The sequence below is a fragment of the Eschrichtius robustus genome, chromosome 10, assembly GCF_028021215.1.
Source record: "Eschrichtius robustus isolate mEscRob2 chromosome 10, mEscRob2.pri, whole genome shotgun sequence".
NCBI classification, from domain to species: Eukaryota; Metazoa; Chordata; class Mammalia; order Artiodactyla; family Eschrichtiidae; genus Eschrichtius; species Eschrichtius robustus.
Genome location: NC_090833.1, coordinates 80,156,742 through 80,169,269, shown reverse-complemented (window position 1 = coordinate 80,169,269; position 12,528 = coordinate 80,156,742). Strand labels below are relative to the sequence as shown.

At 44.7% G+C, this 12,528-nt stretch overlaps 1 protein-coding gene across 1 annotated transcript in view; it reads right to left on the bottom strand.

Moving 5' to 3' along the window:
- Positions 1-1,094: 1,094 nt before the first annotated feature.
- Positions 1,095-12,528, bottom strand: part of ACO1 (aconitase 1) — a 59,055-nt gene continuing 47,621 nt past the window's right edge. Inside the window, exons 18-21 of the mRNA XM_068553519.1 lie at positions 10,697-10,844; positions 6,383-6,505; positions 2,919-3,104; positions 1,095-1,979 (exon numbers count right to left, since the gene is read on the bottom strand). Of these exons, the coding sequence (XP_068409620.1) occupies positions 1,866-1,979; positions 2,919-3,104; positions 6,383-6,505; positions 10,697-10,844 (571 nt within the window). The 3' untranslated portion in view covers positions 1,095-1,865. The remainder of the gene's footprint in view (positions 1,980-2,918; positions 3,105-6,382; positions 6,506-10,696; positions 10,845-12,528) is intronic.

The following is a 12,528-nucleotide window of genomic DNA, read 5'->3' as shown; positions in this document are numbered from 1 at the left end:
CATTCCAGAAGTCATAGCTGCAGGAATCTGTTTCCTCATAAGCACTGATTGTGGAGGGGGCCAGGCTGCTCCCATGCTCCGCAACGGAGGGCTAAGGGGTGGACGTCTGTTTTCTCAGCCCTTCTTAGTGTTTTTATCCTAGGACTGATCTTAACTTGAGGGTCACAGGCTTTTCTTGTGCAACAGGGTTCTGTTTGTAATTTTTATTCACGAACAGAAGCTAGATCCCAGGACGTCAGAGGCAAGCATGCTCAATAACCTGCCTTGTCCGTCATCTGGGAAGAGGTGGAGACAGGCTTTGATCCTAGGTGTTCTACTGACCAGCCCACAAACCCTGAGTGCTAAAGTTGAGACTTAAAATTCATTACAAGAAGATTAATTTGTAAGCTGTAAGGGGCCCTGTTATGGACTGAATGTTTGTTGTCCCCCCAAAATTCATAGGTCGAAGTCCTCCCCGACACTGTGACTCTGTGGAGATGGAACCTCTAGGGAAGTAATTAAGGTTAACAAAGGTCACGAGAGTAGGGCCCTTGTAAGAAGAAGACACCAGAGAGCTCATTCATTCGTGCTTTCTCTCCGTGCGCACGCACTAAGGGAAGGCCATGTGAGGACACAGTGAGAAGGTAGCTGGCTGTAAGCCAGGAAGAGAGAGAGCTCTCACCAGAAAATGAATTTGCTGGAACCTTGATCTTGGACTTCTAGACTCCAGAACTGTGAGAAAATAAATTTTTGATGTTTGAGCCACTCAGTCTCTGATATTTCATTATGGCAGCTGGAGTAGCCTAAGACATGTGCCCTGAAATGACTTCAGTGATGAAAATGAGCAGATAACCTAGATGAAAATAAAAAAAATTATGATCCGTTCACCAGACTACATTATTGCTACTGCTACCAGGCTATTGCTACCTTCTTGTTTGCTCCCAAATGAGGTTCAACACGGCCATTTAACCTGCGTATCACTGACGTGGTTACAAAAAGAGGAGAACTCGAAGGTCATCCAGGCTTCAGGATCCTGCAGTCTGAGATTGCTCTGCTCTACATATCCCAAAACGAGGGCCACACACACAGCAGAATTCAGTATCAAAGTCAAAAAGTTTTCCTTGAAAATAGATTTAATCGTATTCAAATTAGAAATGTTCTGCGTCTCTCTCCAAAACCACATCCAAAGTTCTCTTGATACATGAAAAATTTTCTGGGGAAAATGTTTGAATATAGTAAAAGAAACCTCCATATTTCTTCAGTGTTGATCTATCAAAAGGTACATAATCAAAAAATTTCAACCTCTGAGCCATCCACGAGGTGTCTGAATCAGTCACTCTGGAGGAAAAGGCGGGGCGAGGGGATCACAGTCACGGCTAGGATTTGAAGTGTGAAAAAGTTCTTCTCTGCCTTGTCAGTTAACATTGGGACGGTATGCAGAGGCAAAGGACTCTCAAGGGAAAGGTTTCATCGAGCAGAGGGTAACAGAGGAACCCAAAATCGGGCAGGAGACATTTGTGTTCAGCTGAACAGTAGAGGCTAAGAGTGAAAAATCAACATATTCTGTGATCAGTAACTGTAAAGGGCTCAGCTCTCTCTTCCTGGCACAACTGACAATCCCACCATTCTAAGCTTCCAAATTCTAGAAAAAGATAAAAAGATTAACAAAAATAGAGCATGTAGAAACTGCTGATTTTGTGTGCAGAGGATCGGCACCAGAACCTTAGGGCGCCCTGGGCAGGAAGCGCCCCTGCGTGGAGGGGAGGGGAGGGGAGGGGAGGGGAAAGGCTGGGGTGGAGAGACTACCACGCCAGGGCCCGCGGGCTGCAGGCACTGCGCTTCCTCCCCACTGCGGCCAGGATGCCCATCTCCGAGGAAACTAGGGCCTACTTGGCCATCTTGCGAATCATGTAGTTGAGGATGCCCCCGTTGTGGAAATAAGTGAGCTCCACGTCGGTATCAAACCTCATGACAGCCTGGAAGGTCTTGCCGGTATGCAGCTGGGAGGACGAAGAAGCAGAGAAGAATCGCTGAGGGAGGAGGCGAGCCAGCCCTTTCCAGAGGCATCCTGCCCGGCCTGCCCTCAGGCTGCCCCTCCAAGTGTGGTCCACACCCCGGCAGTGCCAGGAACAGGCGCACGCTGGCCCCAGCCCAGACCTTCTGAGCAGTAAGTTGCATTTTATTTAACAAGATCCCCAGTGTACTGATCTACACGGTAAAGCAAGCACTGCAGAGAATAAATGATGGAAGTGAGAGACACCTGAGAATTAGAAATAGCCTCTCAGGGCAGTAGCTAGTAGTGACGTTTGGGATATTTTCTAAACTTCCTCCAGGGACTGCCCGAGGATGGAAGTGTCGGCAGTCAGCAGACGTTTCGTTAAGGTTGTCCCTTAGGCACTGGCCCAGCTGCTCACCCTGGGACACAGCTCAGCAGCTTAGTCTGCCTGGGCAGCTAGGTCACCCTGGGACCTTGGTGCTGGTTTTTCACCCTTACCTCATCCAGGGCACTGTCGTTTTCACCTTTGGGCTAATCAAAGTCGGCCGCCTGGGGTGAGGCTCAGGGATGGGGTGAGTGTGTCTGTTCACAGGTTTATAATAAAAAGGTGTTTTTAAGGTAATGTGACAATGCCCTATCCCTGAGCTTTCATCACTGCTCTCTGGGCTGAGAGTGGGAGGAACAGGAGACAGTGGGGCTGGCGGGTTTGGGAGGAAGGATGGAACTGATAACTCTATGAGTAAACAGAATAAATAATAAACCGACATAGTGTGGCATCACTGTGCTGGCAGGTCAGAAAGGTGCTAGTAGAACTCCTAAGTCTAAAGCACGTCTACTGAGGGATTTTTTTTTCCTTCCAAATCCCATTGATTTCCTTCTAACAAGATTGATGACGAACACAGGGCCTCTGAGCTGGGCCTGGCATGGAAAGGCGCCGACTTACCTTGACCTGGACTTTCATTCGTGGTTTGAGGGTTTCTGGAATGCTGATAGTGTATCGTTCCCGCCCTGTGAGTCCTAGGGTGTCTGCATTCTCCCCGGGGAGATACTCGAGGGGGATCACCCCCATCCCGACCAAGTTACTTCGGTGAATTCGCTCGTAACTCTCAGCCAGGACAGCTCTGATTCCCTGATGAGCCAACAGAGTAGTTTGGACAGTTTTCCTTTAGTTACACAGACACTTTACAAAGGCTTCTTAAGTCAAAACTCTTCTCACACCTAAATTCTTCATAAGTACCAATTAATCGTTTACGTAAAATGTTGCCCCCTAGTTATAACTAACACAGTAGCCAGGCTTAACTGATTGCCTGCACCGTGTAGGCAGCATGTAGGCACTGAAATGGACTCTCCTCCCACCCTCCCACAACCCTCGATGTAGACGCTATTATTGTGCCCCTGTACCCTAGTAGTCAGTGGTTTATCCAATATCTGAACCCATGCAGTCTAACCACACACTTAGCCACTTTGTGATACATTTCTCAGCAAACTTCCGCTGTATCTGGAAACCTCAGCACAAAGAAACATAAAGAAAATTCATTTTTCCCCTTGAATTTTGCTATTATTGTAGGTACATCAGCAGACACCGAAGATTTAATAAAAACGCGACTTTCAGAACATACTACAGAGAAAGTAAATGATTACCTACTGTGTGCTGCTTTTATACTTGCTGTTTCAGGGATCAAATTACGTTGAATATAATCTTGATATAAAGCTTCCTATAAAGTACATTTTACTGGTAATCTATAACTGGCAATGTACAGCAATGATCAATAAACAAGGATACTTGATTAACTAAAATACCCCATCCTCAAATATTAGTTAACTGTAATATAATAGTAAGATACCCCTAAAAGGTCTCAATATCTAGGGTACACTTTTAAGATCCCCTGAATCAGGGTTACCCAGGAAGCTTGTTAAAAATGTAGATTCTTGAGTCACAGATGTAGAAAACAAACTTATGGTTACCAAGGGGGAAGGGGGGGGGATAAACTGGGAGATTGGGATTGACATATACACACTACTATATATAAAATAGATAACTAATAAGAACCTACTGTATAGCACAGGGAACTCGGCTCAATACCCTGTAATGACCTACATGGGAACAGAATCTTAAAAGAGTTATACGTATGTATATGTATAACTGATTAATTTTGCTGTACAGCCGAAACTGACACAACATTGTAAATCTACTATATTCCAATAAAAATTAATTTAAAAAAAGGTAGATTCATGGGTACTACCCCAGGTCTACTGTATCAGAGTCTCTAACAGGGAGCATGGGTGGGAGAAGATAGTGATTCTTTTAAGTTAGGAGGACCATGGCTATAGAGCAGCAGTTCTCAAACTCTGCTGAATATTAGAATCACTGGGGAGACTTTTAAAATCCCGATGTCCTGGCCTTTCCCCTTACCAATTAAACCAGAATCTCTGGGCATGAGATCCAGGCACAGGTGTTTTTTTAAAAATCCCAAGGTGTTTCCAAATTTAAAAGCACATTTATAGAGGAAGGGCAGATTCTTTAGGACAGTAGATATTTTGTATGGATTTATGTATATATGTACTGTATACTTATTTTGGGGGAAGTGGCAATCTTTGTAAACACAGGTCATTCACGTCTCAATCTCTGTGTAAAGGGCCGTGCAGCACTGCAGATCACAGCTGCCTGTCCCTTTCTGCATGAGGACAGCCCGGGGTTGCCTAGTGGCCGAGGCTGGACAGCTACAGAATGAAGTGTGTACGGCTGTCTGGGCAGACGGAACTCGGAGCAGTTCTGTAGAGAAGTCTAGACGTGTATGGTCAGGCCCCTCAAGATGGCTGTTCTCTTGCTCTCTGTACATCCCCTGCTCGACCAGTCCCTGCTTCACCTCCGCCCTACTCACATGAATGTGCTTGCCCCCTGCCCCTTAGGCCAGAACGGCCCCACCTGCTAGTTTATTAAAGGGAAACATCTGCCCTAGTGGTGGTGGTTAACCTGAGGGGCTGTGAGGGTCGGCCGGCTGCTGGTTTCCCTGGTAACTGATGAGCCAACCTGACATCAATCCCCCCTATAAATGGTAGCCTCCCCGCCTGGGTGGGGAAGAGTGTTGCTGTGTCCTGCTTGCTGCACACGGTGGGGTGTTGCCCCAGGACCTTGCTTCAGATGTGTAAGAGCCCCCCCCCCCCCACCTCTATTAAACCACTGATGTCTCTGTCGCTGTATCCGGGCTCTTTCTTTGGTCTCTTGGCTGGTGCAGCCCAACGAGACTCTAGAGAGCCCCGCGGTGCCAGGTCTCTTCTTATTCCCCAGATCTCACTGTCCCCACCTGACTGCCCCCTGCAGCGCCCAGCTCCCTTCCTAAAATCCTTTCTTCTGTAATTTCTTAGGTTCTTTTCAGCAGTTTCTAGAAAAGGCAGGCCTTTGACAAATTACCAACTAATAAGAACATCTCCCCCAACCCACTGCAAACTGATTGCCTAAAAAAAAAAATAGGTGTGATGTTCAAAGACATTTTTCAGAAGCCTGGGCGTCTGGAGGGCTGCCTGCCAGACAGCCTTTTTTTTTTTTTTTTTTTTTACTGTACTTGTGGATATCAACTTACTTAGCGTCTGCCAAGTGTGTTGATTTGCTCGGGCCATCGTTATTTAAATTGATATCAGCTAAGCTATTCTACCCTATCCTGAGGATTAAAGTCAGTCACCAGGAGTGTGCCCTGCTTTCAGAGCAAGCAAATGCTTGAGAGGTAAAAGCTCCTGCGTGGCCCGTCCCACAGGGACACCTGACGCAGGTCAAGCCCTGAAATGGCTGAAGGTTTAAAGAGCTGACTGTCTACATACAGAGAGGGCTTCCTTTTCTATTGAGCCTGTATGCAGACTTTTCACAGGCAGTGATAAGCAACTGTAAAAAGTGCATTCCCCGAGCTTATCCAAAGCTCAGGCTCCTTACTTTTTCCCTTCTGTGAACCTGACGATACAGTAGCAGTAGCTTATTCCTCACATTCACCTGGGACAAGAGCCTTGAATAAACTTCAGGTGTTAACCTCTGAGAACGTTATGAAAACCATGAAGCTTTCCCCATTAAAAAAAAAAAAAAAAAGACACATACTACACACTTCTGGATGGATAGACTTCAGGACCCTCCCCCCAACTGTTCTGTAGACACCCCCAAAGATCCACAGCTCCCAGGATAGCAATGTTTGATCTAAGGGAACCCGGTGAACTCTAGATTACCCTTCACTCAGTGAAGTAAATCCCGATCTACCAAGAAGCAGGAGATGAATAAACATTCCATGCTTTCCCGAGCTTGCTTTGCTCTTCTACAACATCTTGGGAAGTAAAGCAAAGCATTTTATTTCTGGCCTCCCTCCCAGCTTCCCTTCCAGTTCAGAGGGGCAGCTGCCTGCTGGGATGTCTCTGCATCCTACTCACCAGTAGGAAAGGGCCCTTGGCCGCCCAGTCTCGGGAGCTGCCTGAGCCGTACTCCTTGCCGGCCAGAACTATCAGGGGAAGGCCCGCCTGCTGGTACCGCTCAGAGGCATCGAACACATCAAGCTGAGGAAGAGAAGAGGAAGGTTTTACCGACACAGTAAAGGCACAGAGTGTGGACACAGGGCAGTGAGTCCTGGTGGGACATGCAGGGGCAGAAGCGTCTGTAGTCGGCCAAGCCAATGTAAAGTCAATGGAACACTCAACCAGTCAGTTGCCTGGTCTACAAATTTCCAGTTAACTCCATCTACGTACCTCTATCAAATTGAATTTTATACTCTTAAGTGAAATGCCTAATTCTCCTAGTTTTAGAAAAACATTCAAATCCTAGGGCATCGGGGGAAAAAAGGAAATTAGATCAGTTTTTTTTTTTTTTTAAACTCTTCCATTGATTAAAATATTTTAAAGCTAAAGCAGAGAATCCCACCTAAACCTGGGTTTTGACTGAGTACCAGAAACTCAGTGATGGCTAGTTGTCAAGGGTAGCCAAACAGAAAGAAGGTCATGTGTTCGGAAATTACATAAAATGCAAACTCTTATTTGTCACCCTTCTACATGGAGGTCAAGGTAGAGACAGTAGAAACACTGATGGAAGCACCAATCAATAAAGGACAGGAAAGGATTAACGGATCTTTTAGTATGTATGAGAAACACCTTACACAAATAGATTCATTTGTTTCTCACAGGAACTCTGAATATTCTGCTGAGCTGAGACTTCACAAAGAGATGATATCATTGCTGGTGAGTAATAAAACATTGTTTTCTCCTGGTTACTTAAGTCAGAAAATAAGATCTGTCCGAAAGGAGTATTTGATTTGAAAGGAGCTCTAGAAAGGTGTCTATTCAAATTCTCAAGTAGGCTTTCACAAATTACTATTGCGGTGAAAGGATGGAGATTGTGGTTGATGTCACACGGCATTGCCTAAATCTGGGTAGGATTCTGTATATCTTCAGCTGGATAGAGCTCATGAATATAGAAACTGTTAAACAAAAAAACAAAAACAAAAAAAACCAGTGAAAGCCTGCCCTAACCAAATAGCCTGGATCCTTTCAAAGACCAGAAAGAAACAACCTACCTGATATTTTCAGAGATATCTATTAGTAGCTTTGTATATTAAGACCGTGGGAGTGTGTGTTTTTTAAAGTGCTTTCAAAACTACCGCAAAGCTGACAATCCCATGGCAAAGCAGGTCTTGGAACCCAAGATGAGTGGGACTAAGCAGGTCTAGAGTTCCCAGCTCCTGGCTTTTCTCATACGTGAGCCAAACTGAGAGTAGCAAGCAGCTTATAAAGCATCAGCTCCTGTACTCTCCCGCTCTTCTGCAGAAAACATAAAATTTAGTGGTTTCTTCTGTTACTGTGCCTCTGTATCCCTAAGTATTATATTTAATCGGCCAGTTCTTCATTTCTCCTTTTTTATTATTAATTTCCTACTTTGATGATTTAGTTCTTTTAACCACCGTGCTCCTTCCCCTCCCCCACCCCCTACTCTCCGCGGCCTTCTAATATCATTGTCATACGTTTTGATTATGTAAATGCCATTTATAGCTGAGTCACATAATATACTCTGGTTTCCTTCTCTTGGCAATTAAAAAATTTTTTTTCCACTGGAATAAAATTTTTGCGTGTGTGCTCACCTATTTCTGTGTCCCTACCTGTTAATTAATCCCCCAATGCACTGCCTAAAGTATCAATACGAGTCTTCTCTAAAGACATTCAAATCTGTCAGGCAATCGAATTTAAAAATCTTTTTCATGGGGTGTCACTCCTGGAGCCCAGCGTTCCTGTGTGGACTGATGGCTCTCTGAGGACATGGTGCATTCCTGTTCTTTCCCCAACATCCTGTCGATTTCCTGTATTTCTTTTTCCTGGATCCTACATCTTCCTCTTTTTTTGGTTTACTCCCTCGTTTTGGTGTAATACATTTACTAAGTAGCTTCTTGAGACTGGGACTGAGGGTATTTTTAAAGCCTTTGAATATCTGACTGTGTTATTACTTTAATCTCACTTGGCTGGAAGTATGAGGGACACAGATTTTAGGGTCCCAATAACTTTCCTCAGTCTGTTTCCTGGGTTGCTTTGAGTGCATCTGATCCCCAGGACAATGCACATAAGCTGTTTTTCCCTCTCTGAAGTTTCTAGATCTCCTTACCTCTGCTGTTCGTGCCACGCGGCTTATGGGATCTTAGTTCCCCAACCAGGGATCGAGCCCAGGCCCTCAAGCAGTGAAATCGCAGAGTCCTAACCACAGGACCGCCAGGGAATTCCCAACTTTGCTGTCTTCATTTCACAATGATGTCACTTGGAGTGGGTCTTCTTTAATCATGTGGCTGGGCACTCAGTGGACCTTTCAATCTGGAATCTCAGATTTTGCAGTTGAGGAATTTTCTTGTGTTAATTCTCTAATAATTTCCTCTCAGATCTTGTCTGTTCTTTTTAGCATCTCTATTCAGTCAGATGTTGGCCCTCCTCAGTTCAGTCTTTAATTTTCTTACATTTTCTAATTTCCCCTTTGTCTTTCTATATTCTGAAAGATACTCTCAACTAATCAACTTTTCCTGTGAAATTTTAGGGGCTTTTTTTTTTTTTTTCTTTAAGGAGCTCTTTCTTGTCTTCTGATTACTTTACAGCAACAGAAAATCATCTCTTATCACTCTGAGGAGACAGTTGTTTGCCTTAGTTTTCTTCTACTCTTTGCATTATCTGTTGTCCTTTATATTCCTCTGTTCTTTGTCTAGGTCTGTCTTCCAAGTTCAAGGCCTGACTCAAATGTCTCTTCATCTCGCATTCTGTCTCCTTATTTACGCTGAGGCACTACGCAACCGACTAGGAGTTCTGTGCCACGGCAGGGCTGTAAATGAGGGAGATTCACTGTGACAGTCAGTACCCTGGAGGCCTCCAAAGTCTGTAACTGCAAGTCCTCCCCCTTCATCTCTTGGGGATTTTACCATTTATCTGTATCTTTTTCACTTAATAGTTTATCATTCCTGCTATTCTCTGGACAGATATCTCCTGGGCACTGACTCTGTGCTGGATCCTGGTGATCAGAGTATCTATGATGAATTTGCTTTACAAACATAGAACCAGTTACAAGTGAGGCAGTGTGTTTGGTGGTAAAGAGCGTTGACTTCGGACAGAGCCTGACTCCGTGGGTTTTAGTCTCAGCTCCTCAGACTTGTGACCTTAGGGAGTTACATGAGCTCTCTCGGCTCCACTTGCCAACTTAAAACAAGGAGAATTATGGTACCTTCCTCAAAGGGTTGTTATGAGGATTGAACAAGTCAGTATATGCAAAGAGCTTAGAACAGCACCTGGGATGGAGTAAGTTCCACAGACGTATTAGCCATTATCATTTTAAAATAATTTGTGAGGGTTATTTCTGAAGTAGCTTAACCAGTTTTCATGCGGTTTCACAGCATTCACTGGGAAGGGAAGTGACCCTGAGGACCTGCTGCTGTGCCAGATGTTGGGCTAGGCGTTTTACGTGTCATTCCATTCAAGGTTAAGCCTCAGAGCCTTAAAAAGTAGATATTATTTCTACTTCTCAAGTAAGAAAAATGAGGCTCAGAGAGGGAGCTAATGTGCTGAGGGCTCCACAGCTGATATGAGGTGGAGCTGGGACTTGAACCCAGGCTTGTCTGACTTAAAGTGCAGGCTTCCCCACCTCTCGTATGCCTGCCATCTGTGAACAGACAATTCCAGCTGTAATACGCCAACTCCAAATGGTTCCCGTTAGGACCCAAGCAGGCCTGCAGAATCCTCTACATTCCTTCTTTTCCTAGTGATGTGGTAAATTAATTAAATGCTATTAAAGTTATATTGGGCTGGCCAAAAAGTTCATTCGGGTTTTTCCATACGAGGCTACCGAAAACCCAAGCGAACTTTTTGGCCAACCCAATAAAATAGCACTTCTTTAATAAATATCCTCCACCTTAACCTGGAATTTCCCCTTCGAGTACTCTGAACTGACGAAATTTCACTCAGAGGTTTTTAAGCTCAACTCCCAGGAAACTAGACTTAGTTAAAGCATGAAGCAGAATCTCTAAGGAGGAAAAGTTTTCCCAGTTTAAAGGGCCTCTCCATCAGGGATGAACTCTATATACATGGACACCTGGCAAGAGGGACTGTACAAAGCAAGAGGTAGGATGAGCCGTGAAATAAAAATAAGACCAAAAGGAAAGTGATGGTGCAAACATCCAACCACCCAGAGCCTGAGAAACTCTGGCTTCTTAATGAAGTAGAAGACACAATACTCACAATTTCGCCAGTAGGCAGATAGATAGTCTGTGGTGCCTGCTTGTTCAAGAATTTGTTTAATAAGCGGATATTGGCAAATGTCCCCCGTGCCATGATGGCGTCATTACCTCGGCGGGAGCCGTAGGAGTTGAATTCTCGTGGAGTCAAGCTGATAACGAAAGCAGGAGAGGAGCTGGTTTAGTGAACTGAGAGACGATTACACTTGGCTTACCCCAAGAAAAGAGAAAACCCACAAACCTAGGTGTTTCTCTAAGTCTGCTAAGTTTTTTTTTTTTTTTTTTTTTTTGGCTGCATTGGGTCTTCATTGCTGTGTGCGGGCTTTTCTCTAGTTAGGCGAGCGGGGGCTACTCTTCGTTGCGGTGTGCGGGCTTCTCACTGCGGTGGGTTCTCTTGTTGCGGAGCACGGGCTCTAGGCACGCGGGCTTCAGTAGTTGTGGCACACAGGCTTCAGTAGTTGTGGCTCGCGGGCTCTAGAGCGCAGGCTCAGTAGTTGTGGTGCACGGGCTTAGTTGCTCCGTGGCATTTGGGACCTTCCTGGACCAGGGCTCGAACCCGTGTGCCCTGCATTGGCAGGCGGATTCTCAACCACTGTACCACCAGGGAAACCCTAAGTCTGCTAAGTATTATTCTCCAAGGCAGAAAAGCTGTTCCCATAGCTTCAACTGAGGGCAGAGTGAGAGGTGGCAGGTGGGATGGTGAATCAGTATGCTCCCAGCAGCAACCTACAGTCTTATAAATCTGAGTAGAGCAATCAGGAGGGACTTTAATAAGAGTATTTATTTTATTGATTCAGTAGGGTAGCCTATAAAGCTTCACAAAAGGTAAAATACTAAAAATGGGTAAAAAGACAAAGGAAACAAAGGGAATACTCAGGGTAGGCCAGTCAGGTGGAGCCAAGAATGGGGACACATAAAATACATTCTATAAACTAAACAGAAGTAGGTTCAAGTTTGTCCCCGAGTTACCAGGAGCTCAATGCAATGAAAAGACACATAACTGGCGACATGACTTAGAATTTTCATAAGATCAAAATCAGGGCAGTGCCAAAGAGGCAGGCAGGAATAGCTATCGGTGGTCCTAAAATCAAAGAAGAATCTTGTCTGTGGGTCCCAATGAAAGGACACTTTGCAAAGTGAGTAACAACATCTTAAAATGAACATGGTGACCAATTCACTGGGCTGTTTCTTATAATGCTAGGAAGCGTGTGTGTTAATGATTTATTAGTTAGATCTAATTTGAAGATTGAGAGTCTATGAATGGGCTTCAGGAGTATGTGAGTGTGTCTATGAACCCTTGAAATTATGTCCAAAGTGTGGATGTGCATTTTTATGGGAAGGTATATCTCCTTTCATTCAATTCTCTAGAGCATCAATAATCACCAATCTAAAAAGGTGTTGGTCACTGCTCATTTTCTAGTTTCTTCCTCCAGCCTCAATCTTGTGTTTCTCTAGTTTCTCTGTTTGTTCTTAGAAGACTTTTCTCCCATTCATTCACTCAACAACTTTTTATTGAGCACCAACTATGTGCCAGGAGCTGTTCTGGGTGAACAATGAACAAAACCAATTAAGATCTCTGCCTTTGCAGGGCTTACATTCTAGGAGCTGGAGACAAAGAAATTTTTTTAAAGAGCATCCTATGCAAGTGTTACTAGATTGTGGTTAATACCTTAGAAAAAAGAAAAGGTAGACCAGGGCAAGGAGAACAGGAGTATGGTGGGAGTGAACTCATGGAGGAAGACTTGAACTTGGCGAGAGAGTTAGCTAAGAGGGTATCTTGGGGAAGGGCATCCAAGAGGAAAAAACAGCCAGCTCAACCAAAGGCTCTCAGGCAGA